Source organism: Eurosta solidaginis, chromosome 5 (assembly GCF_040869045.1).
Source record: "Eurosta solidaginis isolate ZX-2024a chromosome 5, ASM4086904v1, whole genome shotgun sequence".
In the NCBI taxonomy this organism is placed as follows: domain Eukaryota; kingdom Metazoa; phylum Arthropoda; class Insecta; order Diptera; family Tephritidae; genus Eurosta; species Eurosta solidaginis.
Window position 1 is genome coordinate 40885526 of NC_090323.1, and position 23352 is coordinate 40908877.

General features: G+C 42.8%; 1 protein-coding gene across 1 annotated transcript; it reads left to right on the top strand.

Moving 5' to 3' along the window:
• Positions 1-291: 291 nt before the first annotated feature.
• On the top strand, positions 292-22372 carry LOC137233965 (zinc finger protein 271-like). The gene is made up of 5 exons (XM_067757532.1): positions 292-1051; positions 1119-1530; positions 9904-10592; positions 10656-10802; positions 21355-22372. The coding sequence occupies exons 1-5, from the start codon at positions 854-856 to the stop codon at positions 22369-22371; spliced, it is 2463 nt and encodes an 820-aa protein (XP_067613633.1). The 5' UTR covers positions 292-853; the 3' UTR covers position 22372.
• The last annotated feature ends 980 nt before the right edge of the window (positions 22373-23352 follow it).

Below are 23352 nucleotides of genomic sequence, written 5' to 3' on the forward strand. Positions count from 1 at the left end.
GGTCCTGGAATTCCTTGAACTCATTGAGCTGGGTGAGAAAGATTTAAATATCAAAGTTCCAAACGAGAAGTAATGCATCGAATTTCTTTGTATACGCTTTGAAAGTGTTAGGCTCACGGTAGAGTGATCGCTATAAGCTATGCTAGGCGAGAAGAAATTTTTATTTTCATATATTTTACATAGTGTTGTATAACCGATCGAAATATCTAGCTGTTATTAATATTAGAATAAAACAAGAGTTTTTTTTTGATTAGTCGGTTATTTCATCAACAATTAACGACAATGTGTTTGCCAACAATTTTCTTTTTAATGCCTGGCTTAGTTATATCCTAGGTGAAATGTTATTGTTCTGGTACATTTTACTGACTGAGCAATTTTTTGTGGTGAGAGTTCCATTGAAGTAAATTCAAAATTATATGGGGGCTAAAGAAAGTGTGGCGAATTTTTGGGCAATATTGTGAATTTTTACCTGAGTGAAAAAGAAATAAAAGTACCAATCGTGGCTACTGCCTAAAAAGGACCAAAATTGAAGAAAAGGGACCAGCGGAACAAATGGGGTTGGAAGGGACCATTTTTGGTCCAAATGGACCAAAGTGGCAACCGTGAAAGCGAAGAAAAATTCCATTCAAATTTCTCCACAGACACTGGTGAGTTTCTTGGTGATGACAGCGTTACCACTTGGGCCAGAATCGCGAATAAAAGAACTGGTAACGATATTCGGTTACATAATGTTCTGGGAACTATTTTACCGGTAACGCTCAGAATCGAGGCGTAATTGGCCCTTTATAGGGTGGCTTGAAATGAGAGAACGTCAAATACACAATCAGCTGATATTATCGCTGTTACCTTGTTGATGTTAATATTTGTAATAAATAAACATAACAGAATAATTTTCTGGTGGAGAATGGAATCTTCTAAACATAAAATGGAAAATGAACATCTTTGTCGACTTTGTGGTGAAATGCAGGAAAATGCGATAAAGCTATGTGGGGAAGGCAGGGACGATTTTGTTACCTTGATAAAATGCACGCTGGGATACCTAAATATAGAGGTAGTTAGATCATGATTTTCTCTATTCTGAATTTCTCCTTATTAAAATCTCTCATTCGATGGTAAAGTTTGTCAATGATGATGTATTGCCCAAATGGATATGTGCCCCTTGCCATTTGGATGCTGAATCAACTAGAAAATTTCTGCTTATGGTTGAGGAAGGGCAACGTAAATTGCAGCAAAGAATTGGTGAGCACAGTGAAGCGATGGAAAAAAAGGCAAGCAGTCAAGTCAAGCGGAAAGAAACGAGTGCAATTGAAAGTAAACAGCCTAAAGAAAAGCCCAAAAGTTCCATAAAGTTCTCCGAAAAATGTCTAGAAAATACCGAGACAGAGGAGGCTTCAATTGACACACAAACTGCTAATGCGAACAGTTCCTTAAGCAAATATTCTAAACGTGTAAGAGTGCAAACAAAACGTTTTCCTTGTGATCCTATACCTTACACAGATACGGAAGAGTTTGTCTCAGACAACGATACAGGTAAAGAAAAAAATATAATTTTCCAAAACATGATACGTTTAATGTTAGTTAAGGACTGGAAGAAGCTACAGGCCTGCCAAAATACTGCCCTCAGAACCGCCACGGGTTGACTTCTTATGTCCCAGAACACCATCTACATAATGGGGCGAGAATACTCCCAGGGAGACAAATGAGATGCTAACCAAACTGTTTCTTTTGAATACCCAGAAACCTGGGCATCCCAACTGACATCTGATTGATTAGCCAACATCGCCCAGGCGCTTAAGGAGTCATATCCGTAAGCATTATGAGGAAATACGGCACCTGAGAACTCAGCCGTATGAAGCCAAAAAACAATCGTGCAGGTCAGGGAAACAGACTCTTAGTCCCTACCTCCGTTTGCACCGTCTGCCAGCACAGAATATATAGGTTTGCGACATCCGCCCAATGCAGCTCCTGCCTTGGGTGGTGCCACTTTCCTAGATGTTCTGGTCTCCGTGACGGCAACCCCCCGACGGGTTTCATCGCGCCATGTTGCCAGGTCGCAAGCCCAAATCATCCGGGTACCCCAATGCTTGCCCAAGGACGCCCAGTCCCAGGGCCACAACAGCAATTGCGTCCTGGCCTTCCACAACCCAGGCGTAGTCACCCGTCACCGACCCCCAGAGTGGCGGCGTCTCCCCTTATGCACTTCAGAATTCTGCAGTTAAACTGTAATGGACTAACTGGGAAGATTACGGAGATAGTCGATTTCATAAAGCGGCACAACATCCGCATTGCTGCGATTCAAGAGACTAAACTCACAGCAAGATCTGCATTGCAGACCTGCTCTGGGTATATTGTCCACAGGAAAGACCGCGATAGCGGAAATGGAGGCGGTCTCACGTTTATCATACACCACTCTGTGCAATATTATATATTTGATCCTGGCATCGACCGTAGGGACAATGTCTTAGAACGTCAAGGCCTATCTGTCCGGTCAGGCGATGCAAACCTAGAAATCATCAACATCTACATCCCTCCTGCCACCTGTTGCCCCAGTGGATACCGCCCTAATATCAGGGCCTTACTCACTGGCGGATCAAATAGAAGAAACGACGTTCTGCACAAAAAACGGTGACGCCACCACACGTATGGTACGAAGCTGTCACAGCTCGCCAGATATCTCAATCGTGAGCGCAGAACTCGTAAACTGCGTCAACTGGCAGCCGATGGTAACATTGGCATCCGACCACCTGCCCATACTTATTTCGCTCGAGCGTACCACCGACTTCATCGTCACTGAAAAACGCACTTTCATAAACTTCAAAAAAGGAAAGTGGGAAGAATATAAATCCTTTACAGACAACCGCTTTGCTGCCCTCCCTATCCCGACTGATGCCCGCCAAGGGGAGCGTGCCTTCCGTAAGGTCATTGAATCCGCCTCGGCACTTTTCATTCCCGCCGGCAGAATTCCCGAAATCCGGCCCCACTTCCCGGCGGAGGCCGCAAACTTAGCGAGAGAACGTGACCTTATAAGACAGCTTGATCCAGGCGACCCCCAAATAAGGGATATAAACCAACGAATCAGATTGCTTGTGGATGAACACAAGCGGGCGAAATGGGAGGAGCTCCTAAGAGGTTGTAACCTCTCCACCGGTGTGGGTAAACTTTGGTCCACCGTAAAGTCCCTATCGAATCCGACTAAGCACAAAGACAAAGTTTCCATCGCCTTTGGCGACAAAGTGCTGTCGGACGCGAAAAAATGCGCGAGCGCTTTCTGCCGACAATATATAAAGCATCCTACGGTCGACAAAGATAGACGGAGAGCCAATAGACATGCACATAAACACAAATTCAGCGCGTCACCAATCACCATCACCGCTAAAGAGGTTGAGGACGCCATTGGTTGTGCTAAACCATCCAAAGCGGTGGGCCCAGACGGCATAGCCATGCCGATGCTTAAAAGCCTAGGGAAAGAGGGTTTCAAATATTTAGCACATGTCTTCAACCTGTCTCTTTCCACCTTTGTCATACCCGAGAAATGGAAAATGGCCAAGGTGGTCCCGCTACTAAAGCCTGGGAAACCAGCTAACATAGGTGAGTTGTATCGTCCGATATCTCTCCTATCGCCAGTGGCAAAGACGCTTGAAGCCATTTTGCTCCCTTATTTCCAAGCAAATTTGCAGCTAGCCCCTCATCAGCATGGCTTCAGAAAACTCCATAGCACTACCACCGCGCTAAATGCCATTAGCACCCAGATAAATTGCGGTTTAAATCAATACCCCCACCATAGAACAGTACTCGTAGCGCTAGACCTATCAAAAGCGTTTGATACGGTCAACCATGGCTCGTTACTGCAAGACCTGGAAGGGTCTACCCTTCCCCCATATCTTAAAAGGTGGACCGCAAGTTATCTGGGTGGTCCGCAGGCATCGGTGCAATTTAGAAACGAAACATCAAAACCAAGGAGAATTAAACAAGGGGTGCCACAGGGTGGTGTCCTATCCCCACTTTTGTTTAATTTCTACATATCTAAGCTACCTTCACCACCGGAAGGAGTCACAATCGTTTCCTACGCCGATGACTGCACAATAATGGCCACAGGCCCAGGCCCAAGTATCGATGCGCTATGCAATAAAATAAACGGCTACCTCCCTGATCTCCCAGTTTTTTCGCCTCGCGAAACCTGGCATTATCACCGACTAAATCTTCCGCGACCTTTTTTACAACATGGACGCCCCAAATGTCGACCATTTTGAACATCCACGTCGATGGCACTACGCTACCGACTGTCCTACACCCCGAAATCTTGGGTGTGACGTTTGATCAGGATCTACATTTTGGTGAGCACGCAGCCGCAATTGTTCCGAGAATTCAGAGCAGCAACAAAATCCTCAAATCCCTCGCTGGCAGTACCTGGGGAAAAGATAAAGAAACGCTCATGACTACATACAAAGCAATTAGCCAGCCGATTACGTGCTACGCGTCACCCATATGGTCGCCAAGCCTAAAAATTACCCACTGGAAGAAAATACAGGCCTGCCAAAATACTGCTCTCAGAATCGCCACGGGCTGTCTTCTTATGTCCCCAGAACACCATCTGCATAACGAGGCGAGAATACTCCCCATCAGGGAGAGAAATGAGATGCTGACCAAACAGTTCCTGTTGAATACCCAGAAACCTGGGCATGTTGTTGTTGTTGTTGTTGTAGCAATGCTCGCCCCACCTAATAGCCGCGACCGATCACAAATTGTCATCAATATCCTCTAACGGGAGTCCAAGGAAACTTGCCGTTTCAACAGGGGTGGACCATAAGGAAAGGGGTGTTAGAGGCGTTGGTTCCACATTACAATTAAAGAGATGGTTGGTGTCATGTGGGGACACATTGCAAGCAGGGCATACATTTTGTATGTCGGGGTTGATTCTGGATAGGTAAGAGTTTAACCTGTTACAGTATCCAGAACGAAGTTGAGCAAGAGTGACACGCGTTTCCCTGGGGAGTATGCGTTCCTCTTCTGCGAGTTCTGGATATTTTTCTTCAAGTACTGGATTCACCGGGCAATTCCCGACATAAAGGTCCGACGCCTGTCTATGGAGTTCACCAAGGACCTGCTTGTGTTTTTCCGCTTCATACGGCTGGGTTCTCAGGTGCCGTATTTCCTCAAAATGCTTACGGAGATGACTCCTTAGGCCCCTAGGCGGTGCTGGTTCGTCAATCAGATGTCTGTTGGGATGCCCAGGTTTCTTGGTATTCAACAGAAACTGTTTGGTCAGCATCTCATTTCTCTCCCTGATGGGGAGTATTCTCGCCTCATTATGCAGATGGTGTTCTGGGGACATAAGAAGACAGCCCGTGGCGATTCTGAGAGCAGTATTTTGGCAGGCCTGTAGTTTCTTCCAGTGGGTGGTTTTTAGGCTTTGCGACCATATGGGTGACGCGTAGCACGTAATCGGCTGGCTAATTGCTTTGTATGTGGTCAAGAGCGTTTCTTTATCTTTTCCCCAGGTACTGCCAGCAAGGGATTTGAGGATTTTATTACGGCTCTGAATTCTTGGAACAATTGCGGTTGCGTGCGCACCAAAATGTAGATCCTGATCAAACGTCACACCCAAGATTTTGGGGTGTAGGACAGTCGGTAACGTAGTGCCATCGACGTGGATGTTCAATATGGTCGACATTTGGGGCGTCCATGTTGTAAATAAGGTCGCGGAAGATTTAGTCGGTGACAATGCCAGGTTTCGCGAGGCGAAAAAACTGGAGAGATCAGGGAGATAGCCGTTTATTTTATTGCATAGCTCATCGATCTTTGGGCCTGGGCCTGTGGCCATTATTGTGCAGTCATCGGCGTAGGAAGCGATTGTGACTCCTTCCGGTGGTGAAGGTAGCTTAGATATGTAGAAATTAAACAAAAGCGGGGATAGGACACCACCCTGTGGCACCCCTTGTTTAATTCTCCTTTGTTTTGATGTTTCGTTTCTGAATTGCACCGATGCCTGCCGACCACCCAGATAATTTGCGGTCCACCTTTTAAGACATGGGGGAAGGGTAGCTTTTGGGAAAAGCTTTTGATAGGTCTAACGCTACGAGTACTATTCTATGGTGGGGATATTGATTCAAACCGCAATTTATCTGGGTGCTAATGACATTTAGCGCGGAGGTAGTGCTATGGAGTTTTCTGAAGCCATGCTGATGAGGGGCTAGCTGCAAATGTGCTTGGAAATAAGGGAGCAAAATGGCTTCAAGCCTCTTTGCCACTGGCGATAGGAGAGATATCGGACGATATGACTCACCTACGTTAGCTGGTTTCCCAGGCTTTAGTAGCGGGACCACCTTGGCCATTTTCCATTTCTCGGGTATGACAAAGGTGGAAAGAGACAGGTTGAAGACATGCGCTAAATATTTGAAACCCTCTTTCCCTAGGTTTTTAAGCATCGGCATGGCTATGCCGTCTGGGCCCACTGCTTTGGATGGTTTAGCGCGACCAATGGCGTCCTCAACCTCTCTAGCGGTGATGGTAATTGGTGACGCGCTGAGTTTGTGTTTATGTGCGTGTCTATTGGCTCTCCGTCTATCTTTGTCGACCGTAGGATGCATTATATATTGTCGGCAGAAAGCGCTCGCGCATTTTTTCGCATCCGACAGCACCTTATCGCCAAAGGCGATGGAAACTTTGTCTTTGTGCTTAGTCGGATTCGATAGGGACTTTACGGTGGACCAAAGTTTACCTACACCGGTAGAGGTTACAACCTCTTAGGTGCTCTTCCCATTTCGCCCGCTTGTGTTCGTCCACAAGCAATCTGATGCGTTGGTTTATATCCCTTATTTGGGGGTCGCCTGGATCAAGCTGTCTTATAGTCGCGTTCCCTCGCTAAGCTCGCGGCCTCCGCCGGGAAGTGGGGCCGGATTTCGGGAATTCTCCCGGCGGGAATGAAATGTGCCGAGGCGGATTCAATGACCTTACGGAAGGCACGCTCCCCTTGGCGGGCATCAGTCGGGATAGGGAGGGCAGCAAAGCTGCTGCCTGTTGCAGATTTATATTCTTCCCACTTTCCTTTTTTGAAGTTTATGAAAGTGCGTTTTTCGGTGACGATGAAGTCGGCGGTACGCTCGAACGAAATAAGTATGTGCAGGTGGTCGGATGCCAATGTTACCATCGGCTGCCAGTTGACGCAGTTTACGAGTTCTGCGCTCACGATTGAGATATCTGGCGAGCTATGACAGCTTCCTACCATACGTGTGGGGGCGTCTCCGTTTATTGTGCAGAACGTCGTTTCGTCTATTTGATCCGCCAACATCTCACCCCTACTGTCCGCCCGCAAGTTTGAATGCCAAAGGTCGTGATGGGCATTGAAATCGCCTAAGATAATGCGATTGTTGCCAGTGAGTAAGGCCTCGATATTAGGGCGGTATCCACTGGGGCAACAGGTGACAGGAGGGATGTAGATGTTGATGATTTCTAGATTTGCATCGCCTGACCGGACAGATAGGCCTTGACGTTCTAAGACATTGTCACTGCGGTCGATGCCAGGATCAAATATATGATATTGCACAGAGTGGTGTATAATAAATGCGAGGCCGCCTCCATTTCCGCTCTCGCGGTCTTTCCTGTGGACATTATAACCAGAGCAGGTCTGCAATGCAGATCTTGCTGTGAGTTTAGTCTCTTGAATCGCAGCAATGCGGATGTTGTGCCGCTTCATGAAATCGACTATCTCCGTAATCTTCCCAGTTAGTCCATTACAGTTGAACTGCAGAATTCTGAAGTGCATGAGGGGTGACGCCGCCACTCTAGGGGTAAGTGAGGGGTGACTACGCCTAGGTTGTGGAAGGCCAGGACGCAATTGCTGTTGTGGCCTTGGGACTGGGCGCCCTTGGGCAAGCATTGGGGTACCCGGATGATTTGGGTTTGCGACCTGGCAACATGGCGCGATGAAACCCGTCGGGGGGTTGCCGTCGCGGAGACCAGAACATCTAGGAAAGTGGCACCACCCAAGGCAGGAGCTGCATTGAGCGGATGTCGCAAACCTATATATTCTGTGCTGGCAGACGGTGCAAACGGAGGCAGGGACTAAGAGTCTGTTTCCCTGACCTGCACGATTGCTGCCAGAAAAGAGTGGGGGAGAAGAAGACGGGGGCAGGGGCTGATGCTCAGCATTGCAGCCAGCTCTACCACGAAGGTAGTAGTTATGAGTGGTATCAGCTGTTTGAGTTGTTGGCGCCGTGGGGCGCGAGCAGCAGCGGGTACTTGTTGTGGCTTGCTGAGCAGTGAAGCTGCTGGAAGGTAGTGGGGATACGCTTAGGCGTAGACTACGGGACGCCCTTGGGCGTGAGCAGCAAGGAGCCACAAAAGATTTATAAAAGTTACGTGGACGTCGGGTTTTGGGATCAAGCCCAGAACAACCTGTCCGATGCAACCATCCCTTGCACGAGACACACTGAACAGAGTATGACCGTCCTAAAAAGATTCTTTTCTGGCAAATGCAGCAAAACCATTTCTCATGACCGGGGTCAGGAGACGGACCCGGATTGGGTTCGATACCTTCCCGGAGTAAGAGAATATGTAGCAGTCCTGCTGCAAGGAGCTGCTGGGAGGATGACAATTTGTGGGAGGGACGAAACAAATTAAATGGGGTCACACTGAAATGACAGTCCTTGGTCGGGAAAAATCCCGAGTCGCTCCGGTACATAGAACCGACTGCCTTGGGCATCCCAACAGACATCTGATTGATGAACCAGCACCGTCTAGGGGCTTAAGGAGTCATCTCCGTAAGCATTTTGAGGAAATACGACACCTGAGAACCCAGCCGTATGAAGTGAAAAAACACAAGCAGGTCCTTGGTGAACTCCATAAACAGGCGTCGGACCTTTATGCCGGGAATTGCCCGGTGAATCCAGTACTTAAAGAAAATTATCCAAAACTCGCTGAAGAGGAACGCATACTCCCCAGGGAAACGCGTGTTACTCTTGCTCAACTTCGTTCTGGATACTGTAACAGGTTAAACTCTTACCTATCCAGAATCAACCCCGACATACAAAATGTATGCCCCGCTTGCAATGTGTCCCCACATGACACCAACCATCTCTTCAATTGTAATGTGGAACCAACGCCTCTAACACCCCTTTCTTTATGGTCCACCCCTGTTGAAACGGCAAGTTTCCTTGGACTCCCGTTAGAGAATATTGGTGACAATTTGTGATCGGTCGCGGCTATTAGGTGGGGCGAGCATTGCTACAACCACAACGACAACAAGCGGGTCCTCAGCGAACTCCACAAACAGGCGTCGGACCTTTATGCCAGGAATTGCCCGGTGAACCCAGAACTCAAAGAACAGTACCCAAAACTTGCGGAAGAGGAAAGCATACGCCCCAGGGAAACGCGAGTCACTCTAGCTCAACTTCGAGCTGGATACTGTAACAGGTTAAACTCTTACCTATCCAAAATCAACCCCGACATACAAAATGTATGCCCCGCTTGCAATCTGTCCCCACATGACACCAACCATCTCTTTAATTGTAATGTGGAACCAACGCCTCTAACACCCCTCTCATTATTGTCCACCCCTGTTGAAACTGGAAGTTTCCTTGGACTCCCGTTAGAGGACAGTGGTGACAATTTGTGATTGGTCGCACCTATTGGATGGGGCGAAGCACTACTACAACAATAACAACAACGAGAGTGAGGTCATGAGTGCATAAACGGGCTTACTCTCACATTAACTCCGAGTAAGTTGCGATGACATATATGATTTCAGGAGCAGAACTTACCAGCGTCCTCTAGTCTCATTCAAACGTATTATCTGCCTCATATTATCGGAATATAAATGTGATGCATCATTTGCTGTGGTCTGGCTTTCGGAAGCAAATTTTTATATTAATACTTTTTAAAATAATGCTAATAACTTATTTTCAGATTATAAATGCGATAATTCAGCTGAGGTAAGGGCTGGTCCATTCATCACTATCAAACCTATAGCCGAACTGTGCTCTGCGAATGGAGCTTCCTTAGCAGAAATTATTGCAGTAGATACGAAAGAATCGCAGAAAGCAACAAACAAGGAATCAGATATTCGATTAGTATGTGAATATTGCAAAGATATTTTTACAACGCAACATCTATTTTTAAAGCATCTGCGCACACACAATGAAACTATCTACGAATGCACTGAATGTGAAAATAGTTATGAAACACAAACCGAATTGAAAAGGCATCAAAAACTTGCACAGCATAAAGGAAAAACTATTCTGGCCAAAAGTAAAACAATAACAAGCAATGAGAGGACTCAAGAAAATGAATTAAAGTCTAACTCAAACAATACAACAATAAATGTAGCTATCGATGATAATGGCCAAATTACATCAATTGATTCTGATATAAAATCAACCAAGCATAAAGCTACAACAAGCGTTCAAATAGACAAAAAGTATAAAACTGAGCGAATAGAGATAACTAAAAAAGGATTGCCATGGACTACAACTGTATATAGATGTTTGAAATGTGCTAAATCATATAGTTCACATTATTCAGTGCTACGTCATCACGAGCAAGTACATGTGGGAGCGCGAGTATTCAAGTGTCAGCATTGTAGTGCAAGCTTTGCGGTTTGTATAAAAAATGTCAGCTTGATTTTAATGTATTAACAACTGAACACAATTTTCATACAGCATGGAAACACTTTGACTTATCATATGGCTAAACATACGGGCATACGTAATAATAAATGTGACAAATGTCCCAAAGAGTTTGTGCATAGGCACGAGTTGACTTTGCACATGCGCACGCATACAGGGGATAAACCTCATAAGTGCAAGGTAAGTTTTAAAATTGATTATGGAATAAGTAAAAGTTCGTAAAGTTGTATATACCCAGCTTTAAGTTTTCGGTTTCAAATAAAATAGTCGTTGTTGTTGTAGCGATATCGATGTGATGATCCTTTGCCGGATACAGATCCGGTACGCTCCGGTAACACAGCACCATTAAGGTGCTAGTCCGACCATCTGGGGAACGATATGGGGTATTCCATCCCATTTCGACCAATTTTGAATCCGACCCCTTTAGAATTGGCTGACAGTTTTTCTTCTTTTTCTAGCTTATGAAAGACGTTTTTCAGAATTTTTTAAAATTTTTTCATCCAACTCAAAAAAATTTATGAATTTTAAAAAAACACCGTTTTTGTTCTCAAAATGCTATAACTTTTTCAAAAATTGACCGTTTGGGATCTTTTTCTTTTAAATTTGTTTTTAAATGTACTTTTCGGAAAAAATACAAAAAAATTTTTAAAGTTTTTTTTTGTAATTTTTCAGTTTTTCGAGATTTTTCGAATTTCGCCATTTTTTTTTTTTCATAAAAAACTTCAATCAATTCTGCAATCATCCCCACTAATCCCGGAGTGGGCCGATAATTTTTTTTTTTATTTAATTGAAAAAAAAACTAAAAATTTTTTTGTATTTTTTCCGAAAAGTACATTTAAAAACAAATTAAAAAAAGATCCCAAACGGTCAATTTTTGAAAAAGTTATAGCATTTTGAAAACAAAAACGGTGTCCAACTCAAAATAAGTTATGATTTAAAAAAAGGACTGTGTTATTTTCAAAATGCTATAACTTTTTCAAAAATTGATCGTTTGGGATCTTTTTGTTTTAAATTTGTTTTCAAATTTACTTTTCGGAAAAAATACAAAAAATTTTTAAAGTTTTTTTTTCAATTAAAAAAAAAAAAAAATATCGGCCCACTCCGGGATTAGTGGGGATGATTGCAGAATTGATTGAAGTTTTTTATGAGAAAAAAAAATGGCGAAATTCGATAAATCTCGAAAAACTGAAAAATTACAAAAAAAAACTTAAAAATTTTTTTTGTATTGTAACGAATTTGCTGCAAATCCTCTTATTTGCAATCCTCTGCTAAGTTCGAATCACTAAACTGTTGAATAAATAACTCCAATTTTGAATAATGGAAAAATGGCCTTTATTAAAGTACTTCACAATAACACTTATACTTTGCTACTCGCTGGCTTAATAACCAAAATGATTCATAACTCAAATGAAACTCTACTATTGGCCGCCAGATCGCGTGCTTAATCACTAACTGATTGATAGCTCAACTCAAACTGAATTACAGCGCCTCTACATCTGTTGCCTTTTATACCCTTTGGTTTCCTCGTTCGCATTTTTCCAGAATCTACTAGCATTGTCCATGAGCTCTCAAACTTCCCAGCTATATGCATGTGTTTGCGCATTGACTCTCCGCTGCTCGTATCTGTACATGGTACATATGTGTAGACGCAATTATTTATTCGTTTATGTAGATACATAAAGATTGAACAATTGATGTGAATGTTTGTAGTTTACAGTCTCTCGCGCGCACATAGGCGTATAAGTAAATGCATCTGTGTGTGACATCTCTCAGCTGCCTTATATATGTGTATACATGATTTGATTATTAACGTAAATATCGCTTAGCATGGCCTTAGTGATGGTATAGCTTAGTGATGCTAATATCCGTGACACTGCCCTCCACCTAAGTCTGATCGTCCCGATCAGACAAATCTCCCGATCTAACTGCCGCTAGCATCTCCAAATGTACCACTATTCTAATCCGTGGTTTCCCAGTGGTTTGTATGCGGTAGATGGTATCACTGATCTTCTTCACAACTTTGTACGGGCCTTCTCAACTGCACCGAAATTTGGCTGGAACACCTTTCCGCCGGTGAGGGTTGTTTAACATTACCAAATCTCCCGCCAAGAAACCTTCCGAATTAAAGTTCTTGTCATGCCAGTGTTTCATCTTACTACTCGTTACCCTGGGCCGTTCCTTCACACTCTGTTGTTTGGTCAATGAACCACTTCGTAGAGCTTGCGCTGGACGGATTTGTTTTGCATAATCGGTATCGTTCCCACATTTCACAACAGTAGTGCGCTCCGGCTTGAAACTACCCTCGCATTCTTTCTCGGAAATTCGTTGCTTCGTTTTCCTGCGTCTTCTACGTTTTGTCAATGCCATTGTTTCTCTCGCAGGTACTTTTGATTTTGATTTATTAGGCCCATTCGATCTATCAACCTTTGCGTTTGACTTTCGTGGTCTTTGTCGAGTCTTTTCCACCAGTACCCGATTACTGCTGAATCCTTTTTCCAAACTAGAGTTAAGTGGTATGTCCTGATTCTTATAGCGCATAATTTTTCTCCGCATATCCTGACGTCATGGTCAACCAAGAAGTCCACTCCCAATATGACTTCATCAACGATCTCCGCCGCAACGAATTTGTGTAGAACAATGACTTTTCCAATTAATACCTCACATACCACTTCGCCTTGGACTTGATTATATTCGCCTGTGACCGTACGCAACCTTGCTCCAGGTAATGACTTTACTCTCCTGTAGACCAAATCAGATCGGATCAAGGAATGAGATGCCCCCGTATCTACAGTCAGTACACGCTCTATACCATCCACATTCCCTCTGATGGTAAGACTGCTTGATTTCCTTCCAATCTGCGACACAGATATCACAGGACATTCAATAGCCGGGGCAAGGTTTCGTTCTTTACATCCGACACGCTCTTGCTCATTTCCGCCAGCTTTGCGTTTACGGCCACCCACATTGTTGGAACTATTAGGACCAAGATCGCAATGACGTGTAATGTGACCTGGGTTGCCGCACTTGAAACATTTAATAACTCCGGCATTCTTCTGTTGAGATCCCTTCAGTGCTTCCAAAATTGTGTCCACCCACTCTGGCCTTTCTACTTCCACACGGCGTGCTTTGAAAACTGGCTTACACAGAAGCGACGCTGTTTCCTGAATCAGAGCATGCGATACCGTTTCAGCAAATGTTAGTTTTGGATTCGCATATGTAGCCCGCTTCGTTTCCACATCTCGTATGCCATTTATAAAGATCTGAATCTACCCTTTCAGTGTATTCCAAGGGTGCATCCGCATTCGCTAAATGTGCTAGCCTTTCAATATCCGACGCAAACTCTTGCAATGTTTCACCAGGCCTCTGGAAGCGGTTCAGCAACTCCATTTGGTATATCTGTCTCCTAAGCTCAGTTCCGTATCGTCTCTCTAGAGCAGCCATCAATGCTTCATAATTGTTCCGCTCTCCTTCGGGAATCGTCTGTAGGATTTCCGCGGCAGGCCATTTCAGTGCCACGAACAGAGCTGCACCTTTATCTTCAGCATTCCATTGGTTCACTGCTGCGGTCTTCTCAAACTGTAGCTTAAAGACCTGGAAAGGAACAGAACCGTCAAAGGATGGTGTTTTTACCTTTGGATTACTAGTTGAAACTGCTGGGCGATTTAGTTGCAACTGCTCGATACGTCCTCTCAAAGCATCCACCTCGGCCTCGATTTTTTCTTCAAACTGTAAAATTTTTGTATCTTGCGCCTCCAACTTCGAGGAAATACGTCCTTCTTGCTCTTCCAGTTGAGCAGAGATCTGCGATGATATCTGTGCTGAAATTTGAGCCGACATTTCGGATATCCGTGCCTCTTGTGCTTCCATCTTCGATGTAATCTGTGTCGACATTTCTGACATACGCGTTTTCTGTTCTTCTAGTTGTGTTTCCATCTTAGATGTTATATCTGTCTTTTGCGATTCAAGTTGAGATGACATGTTGGTGGATATTTGTGATGACATTTCGGACATTTGTGCCGATATTGCAGCCAATATCATGTTCAAGTCTGTGTTCGCCATTGTTTGCGGTGTTTCATTTTTCTCCTCCAATTTTGTTGTCTCATCGCCATCAAGATGAAAGACGTACTCTTCCACGTCAATTCCTTCTAATTCCATTGCTTCTCGTAGTCGTGCCTGAAGTTCGAGTTTAATGCCGGTTGTATTCAATCCACGGTTCTCCAACTCCTTCTTCAGTTGCGGGATCTTCAATTCACTTAACTTTGCCATGTCCTTGTTGTCCTCTAGAATTTATTCAACAATTCCTCTTCTGACACCAATTGTAACGAATTTGCTGCAAATCCTCTTATTTGCAATCCTCTGCTAAGTTCGAATCACTAAACTGTTGAATAAATAACTCCAATTTTGAATAATGGAAAAATGGCCTTTATTAAAGTACTTCACAATAACACTTATACTTTGCTACTCGCTGGCTTAATAACCAAAATGATTCATAACTCAAATGAAACTCTACTATTGGCCGCCAGATCGCGTGCTTAATCACTAACTGATTGATAGCTCAACTCAAACTGAATTACAGCGCCTCTACATCTGTTGCCTTTTATACCCTTTGGTTTCCTCGTTCGCATTTTTCCAGAATCTACTAGCATTGTCCATGAGCTCTCAAACTTCTCAGCATGTGTTTGCGCATTGACTCTCCGCTGCTCGTATTCGTACATGGTACATATGTGTAGACGCAATTATTTATTCGTTTATGTAGATACATAAAGATTGAATAATTGATGTGAATGTTTGTAGTTTACAGTCTCTCGCGCGCCCATAGGCGTATAAGTAAATGCATCTGTGTGTGACATCTCTCAGCTGCCTTATATATGTGTATACATGATTTGATTATTAACGTAAATATCGCTTAGCATGGCCTTAGTGATGGTATAGCTTAGTGATGCTAATATCCGTGACAGTATTTTTTCCGAAAAGTACATTTAAAAACAAATTAAAAAAAAAAAGATCCCAAACGGTAAATTTTTGAAAAAGTTATAGCATTTTGAAAACAAAAACGGTGTTTTTTTTTAAATTCATAACTTTTTTTGAGTTGGATGAAAAAATTTGAAAAAATTCTGAAAAACGTCTTTCGTAAGCTAGAAAAAGAAGAAAAACTTTCAGCCAATTTTAATCAGTTGTCACAATTTGAATCAGTTGTCACAAATCAACTGGCTTTTGCAGTATCTTCGGCAGTGGACCTGTCTCAACATGGCTTTTGCAGGGGTAAGTCCATTGTGTCTAACTTGCTGGAGTTCACAACCCTCGTATCCAATAACTTAAGGACGAACTGCGAAGTTGATGTCATTTACACTGATTTCAGTAAGGCGTTTGACAAAGTTTCCCATTCCTTACTCCTACTAAAACTCGATCGATTGGGTTTTCCATCACGGCTTCTCTCTTGGGTCTCTTCGTACTTGGTAGGTAGAAAGCAAACCGTTGTGTTTAACAATTGTTTGTCTGAATTCATCAATGTATCTTCTGGAGTTCCACAGGGCAGTCACCTTGGTCCAGTGTTGTTTCTGCTCTTCATTAATGACCTCCCAAATGTTTTGAAGCGCTGCATACCGCTGATGTACGCTGACGACGTCAAACTGGTTATGCCCATTCGCTCACCTGAAGATAGGGCACTTCTTCAATTGGATCTGAATAATCTGGTTGAGTGGTGTGACGTGAACGTCATGTCACTAAATTTACCGAAGTGCAAGTTTATGTGTTTTACGAGGAAATCTTTTAAAACCTATCAGTACATGATAGGCGATTATATCATTAAGCAAGTCACAAACTTTACTGATCTTGGCGTTATAATGGACCCTAAACTGGACTTCAAATTACATATCGAATCGTGTGTGAATAGGGCTAGAGGCACTTTGGCTTTCGTAAAAAGGTGGTCAAAGGAATTCAATGACCCCTATGTCACTAAAACTCTTTTTTTATCGTTAGTAAGACCTATATTGGAATATGCTTCCATTATCTGGAACCCGCGTTATCAGGTTCATAGCGACAAATTGGAATCGGTCCAGAAGCAGTTTTTGCTCTTTGCTTTAAATCATTTGCCCTGGGATCCATCAAGGAACATACCGCCCTATTGCAGCCGGTTAAAACTTTTACAGCTGCCTTCACTACAGAGCCGTAGGGAGATGCTTGGCGTTTTATTTATGGTAAAACTATTAAGGGGGATGATAAACAGTCCATTTCTGCTTGGCGAGGTGATGTTTAATGTCCCTTTTAGGCCCTCTCGGTATTTCCAACCGCTATATTTAAATACATGTAGATCGAATTTTCAAATGCATGAACCTCTTCGTTGTCTGTGTCAAGATTTCAATAATCACTGCAATAGTATTGATACTTGCGACACACTTTACAGTATAAAAAAATATATACTCACTGCCTTGAACTCATAACTGTTTCAAAATCACATGTTAAACTAAATCGGTTACCTGCTCCAGTTACTTTGGGCGGGTGGCTTGGAATCACGTCCTTTCCAACTTCCCACACATCGCAGCCCTACTCATTGTGTGTTAAATATACATCAGCTGCTCGAAATCACGTCCATTCCGACAGCACTAATAATCAATAGTTACTTTGGGCGGGTGGCTTGGAATCACGTCCTTTCCAACCTCCCACACATCACTGCCTTACTCATTGTGTGTTAATATACATCAGCTGCTGGAAATCACGTCCATTCCGACAGCACTAATAATCAATAGTTACTTTGGGCGGGTGGCTTGGAATCACGTCCTTTCCAACCTCCCACACATCGCAGCCCTTCTATTGTGTGTTAAACATACATCAGCTGCTCGAAATCACGTCCATTCCGACAGCACTGATAATCTATTCCGTTGCTCGGCATCACAGTCCATCCCGACAACTGATTCAATATTATATGTATATACATATTTTATAATATAATTTTGCTCACTATGTATACTTGTTAATTTTACACTGTAATCCGCATTTATGTTCATTCATTAATTCATATTTAGTCTGATTGATTGTAAAATTTGTAGACTAACAAATAAATAAATAAATAAATTCTAAAGGGGTCGGGTTCAAAATTGGTCGAAATGGGATGGAATATCTTATATATATGGCCACATTAAACCTTGAGGCCATCCCTCCCTCCCCACCCCCAAGTTCCATTAGGAGCTTGGAGTCCCCGGAGCCTCGTCTGTTAGTGAAACAGATTCACCGCTGATAGGTGAGGTTGACAATTGGGTTTGGAGAAGCTGTATATTGCGCTGGCAACCTGAAGGGTTGCGCTCCTTGAATCTGGTATTTTAGTCGCCTCTTACGACAGGCATACCTACCGCGGGTATATTCTGACCCCCTAACCCGCTGGGGTTAGTAGTTGCGATTTCTTCCATCGTTTCGTAGCGTTCTAGCCTTGTTCAAGTTTAGAGAAATCGTTACGAATGGAGACGAGAACTAAACGTATTTGCTAAATCACGCAAGAAATTATTTAATCAATGCTATATGGGTTGCTTGATAGACAATTTGTTATCGAGGCAGCAAGAATTTGTAATTGTTTATTTGTACGTAGCATCATACGTTCGGGATGTGATATTTTTTGTGGTATTATTGCAGGTTTTAACTGTTATAATTCCAGCAATTTTTATGAACATGGGGACTACACTAACAGTATATGGAAGATCGTATTTCCAGTTCCTCGGCGTTCTTATTTACAACGTACATAAAGCAACCGTCGTCCATATTGGACATCAACGTCTGCATTTCGGTGAGCATGCAGCCGCTTGTATGCTACGCGTCTCCAATATGGTCGCCGAGTCTAAAAGAAATACACTGGAGGATAAAACTGCAGACCTGTCAAAACATGGCGCTCAGAACTGTCTTTTTATGTCTCCAAAACATCTCTGCATAGTGAGGCGAGAATACTCCCTATAAAAGAAAGAAGTGCAATGCGTAACAAACTTTTTCTGCTTAACACCCCGAAACCTGGGCATCCCAACAGACATCTCATTGAAGACGACCCGCCTCCCAGGAACTTAAGAAGTCATCTCCGTAAGCACTATGAAGAAAACCGGAGCTTAAGAAATCAGCCGTATGAAGAAAAGGAGCACGAAAAGGCCTTAAGAGGTATCCACAAAAAGGCGTGGGACTATTATACCAGACATTGCTCGCTGAGCCCAGTTCTTAAAGTCAAATACCTGGAACAACCTCCCCAGGGAAACGCGCGTTACTTTAACTCAATTTGGATACTGTACTAGGTTTAGCACTTATTCAGAATCAACCCCGATCCCTAATGTATATCCTGCTTTTAACATGTGGAACCAACGCCTCTAACACCTTTATCTCTCTGGTCCAATCCGGTTGAAACAGCAAGTTTCCTCGGACTCCCATTAGAGGATATTGATGACAATTTGTAAGTGGTGCCATCTACTGGATGGAGTGAAGCACTGATACTACAACGACAACAACATAGATCGTTAAGAATCAAGACGAGAAATTGTAATCAGGGCTTCCAAAATACCTGCGGTAAGGTATTTTCTTTGTAAGAGACGATGGAGGGGATTTCATCAATGACCCGAGGGTTCGAAAGTGTTGTGCAGTATCAGAAAGCGTTGTGGAATGCTTTGCGGTTACAACAAAAACTCCCACAACGCAAAACTATGAAGCTTTTGGGGTTTAGGGGTTTAGGTATGGCTGTTGTTGTAGTAGCAGTGCTTCGCCCCATCCTATAGGTGCGACCGATCACAAATTTTCATCAATATCCTCTAACGGTGTCCAAAGAAACTGTAGCTTCAACAGAGGTGGACCATAGTGAGAGTGCTGTTAAGAGGCGTTGTAGCCCCATTTAATTAGGTATTAGTCTTAGAGGCGACCAAAATCCACAGGAGCGAAGGTAGAATAATTTATTGCTGTGGTAGACGAGCCTCCAAGAGAATGTGCAAATTCAAGAGCGTACCGCATTCATATACCGTAAAGGCTTACCCATATACTCGCCGTTGGCATAACGGACAGGTCCATAAATCTTTCGGAGAACTTTTCTCTCGAACACTCCAAACGCCATCTCATCTTCTCTCGACACTTTTCATGATTCCGAGCCATACATCACGACAGGTAGAGCGACGACGTGTTTTTGTTAGTCGAGAGAGGACTTTACTTTAAAATTGACTAATGAGTCCAAAATATGTGGCAAGAGTTGTTCTTCGTTGGACTTCTAAACTGTTTTCGCAGTTAATGCTGGCTCCTAAATATACGAAGTCTTTCACAGTCTCGTCTTCAACAGTGACGTAGCTGCAAAGGCGTGAATGCGCGGGTCTTTTTTGGATGATAGCAAGTACTTCATCTTACCCTCTTTATATAATGAAGATAAGGCGTTTGTTAAGGCCAGAATATCAATATCATTAGCATATGCCAAAAAAATTATACGCTCTTATAATAGATTGGGCCATCACGGTTTAGTCTGCTGCTAGAATTATATTTCGCCAGCATTGGCTTAAAAAAATCACACGAAAGGGAGCTGCCTAGTCTGAAGTCACGTTTGGTTTCGAAAGGCGCGGAGAAGTCCTTCCCAATTCTTTTGCGGATATTGTTGCTCAACTTAATTTGTCAGAGCCTCATTAACTTTGCCGAGATATTATTAAGTTCTGACATAGCACCAAGCAAGCAACTTTTTTCCGCGCTGTTAAAGGCTGCTTTGAAGTCGACAAAAGATAGTAAGTATCGATTCTCTTATCATTAGCCTTCTCCAGGATTTATCGCGGCGTGCAGATCTGGGGCTTTATTCTGTTACACGATTCGAACGAAATCCTATTCGAAAGCTGTCAAATTACATTTTTTTTTTTTTTTTTGAAATCCGAGAAATTTATTTCGAATCGAGTTACATAGTAAGGCCCCTGGTTCATATCCGATAAGATCGAATCAGTTCGTTGACTTGGGCTTCAGTCTTGCGCGCAGTACGCTAGATAGAACTCTATACGCGATTTTAAGCTGGCTGATTTTGCAATAATTGGTGCCGTTTGCGGGATCACTTTTCTTGTATTTTGGGCAGAGCACACTTAAAATTCAATGTGGAGGTGAGCGCTCGTTCGACCGCATTTTGCATAGGAGTTATATGCTTTTCACCAACCTCCGTGTTTGAACAGTTCGGAGGGTAGTCCGTCATTACCAGGCGCTTTGTTATTCCTTAGTCGGGATGTTGCCTTCTCACTTCATCATAGGGTGCAGGAACGTGTTTTCCGCCATTGGCGATTAGGATATCGGGTTCGTCCTGTTGTTGTTGTTGTAGCGATAAGGTTGCTCGCCGAAGGCTTTGGGGGTGTTATCGATGTGATGGTTCTTTTCCGGATACAGATCCGGTACGCTCCGGTAACACAGCACCATTAAAGTGCTAGCCCGACCATTTTGGGAACGATTTGTATGGCCACATTAAACCTTCAGGCCATTCCTCCCTCCCCACCCCCAAGTTCCATGAAGAGCTTGGGATCGCCAGAGCCTCGTCTGTTGCGGGAGAGTATGTTTGGCCTTACACCAGCAACACTAACTGACGTACTGACGTTCATACGAATGAAAGGGCAAATAATCTTTCTCTTAATTTCTTTTTTTTCTAGGTCAGTCTATCTCTATTTCGTTGAAAAATTACAGTTTATAAAAACCGCTATAAAAGCCCATACGAGACAGCTGGGTAGAAAAATCATTATAAAAAATGTCTAACATATTATTATACTTGCAGCATTGCTCTAAAGCCTTTGCCCATCGTTCCAATTTGGTTACACATATGCGTCTGCACTCCGGTGAGCTGCCATTCAAGTGTGAAACGTGTGGGGCTCTTTTCAATAGCAGTTCTCATTGGAAACTGCATAAACAGGTGCATCTTAAGCATGCGAAAAAGCTAATAGAATTAAAGTTGAATAATGGAAAAGACGCAGGATTAATGTTGTCAAACAAAACCTCAACTTCTCAATCGTCTAGCGCAGTCCAAAATAGCATACCACCAGCAACATCTCTGTTACGTCCAAAAGATATCGTTGTTAAATCTGTTAAGATATTACCAGCCGTTAACGCACTACCTGGTCCTGGCGCCACCATAAATAACAGTGAATTGCAAAATATTCTCGAAAGTATACCACCAGAAGAAACAAAAACTACCACGCCAATGCGTTTTGAATGCACACAATGTTTGCAACGCTTCAAATTGCGATCTGCATTAACAAAACATCTGCGTACACATACGGGCGAAAAGCCCTACCGCTGTCCACTTTGTCCGCGCACATTTGCCGATGCCTCGAATTTCAAACGTCACAAGTCTTTGCACAAAACTGCTACAGAAGAGTTACAAAATGTCAGCAGACAATTGAAGAGCTCTAGTTTTCTAAATGCGTTACAATGTGATAAAGTAAAATCTATGCCTTTGCCCGTTGTTAGTGTATCGCCAACGCATAGCATTGCATCTGATCCTGATCCTGATGGTTTGGAGGCAATAGAGCGTACCAATGCAATTATGTCGCCGAAAAGTGTTATTGACTTAAGTGATGATAATGATGATGATGATGCTGATATTATGTTGGCTATATTAGATAATATAACTGAGGAGTCGCTACAACAACTATCAACTACAGCAAGAAAAGCGTTGACATCGGTTAACTTGCGAGGACCTGTGGCGCCCAATTCGTCATCACAATTAATTTCAATATCTTATCCAAACCCTGCAAATCCTAGTGATAAAAAAACGACCACATTTTATTTATAAATATCGCTTTAAACTTGTGGCCAAAGTATTTCGCATAGATTTCATTATCTGCCTAAAAGTATGCAATTGCAACGTATGTGGAATGTGAAACACATTGATATGTAGTCGGATGTGTTTGTTTGCTTATATTTGAACATATGTACATTAGACTGGGTTGGTTCCCATACAAAAAAAAAAAAAGTTGCTAATGTGCGCCCCTAAATTTAAAGATTAGGTTGAGAGGGTTTCGGAAAAAAAATATTTTTTTTGATCCTTCGAAGTACAGCCGAAAGGGGTTTCATTGTACCTTGGTTATTTGACGTCCGATTTATAAAATTGATATGTCATTATTTTGGCAGTGAGAAGCTTCACTTTTCCGTTTAATGTCCTTTTAAGCTATGAAGTCGGTTTCACATGATTAGGTCAGCTAACAAAATTGCAACTGTTATTTTACCTGATTCTTATTATACTTAGACCTGAAACTCATGATATTTTTGGAGGAAAAATTATTATTAGGGTTTGCATTGAAAAGTTAATAAACATATGCCAAATATCATGAATAGGGGAAGTCAATGTAAATAAGTGAGTCAGACCTGTTGTTTCGTATTTATAATAATAACACTATGCGACAAAATCAACTTTTTTTCTGGGTATTGGACAAAACCCACATTTTTGTAGAGATTGAGGCTTAAGTAAACAAAGCACTATCTCCGTTTTTCGAAGTTAGCCTCCAAAAAATAGATATCGGCTTTCGAAGTTCGAAATTTTACATTTCGAAATTTAATTTTTTTTGTTAACGCGTTCAGCAAATTGAAAAAGTAAAAGTGCGTTAATATAATATAATAAGAATCAGGTGCAACAGTTGCAATAAATATTTAAAGTGCTATAACTTCTTTGTTTATTATTTCAGTAATATGGTTTAAAAGCAACATTTTCTTGAATTTTTAAGAACTTTCGTTTGGTAAGAAAAAAATGACACTTTAGGGGGAGTACAACTTTGTT

Bases quoted from the DNA above. Each gene is read 5' to 3' on its own strand.
- LOC137233965 (XM_067757532.1), top strand. From the start codon at position 854: ATGTTAATATTTGTAATAAATAAACATAACAGAATAATTTTCTGGTGG. The intron at 1,052-1,118 runs GTAGTTAGATCA...TCGATGGTAAAG, and splicing joins TGGGATACCTAAATATAGAG to TTTGTCAATGATGATGTATT. The intron at 10,803-21,354 runs GTAAGTTTTAAA...TTATACTTGCAG, and splicing joins ATAAACCTCATAAGTGCAAG to CATTGCTCTAAAGCCTTTGC.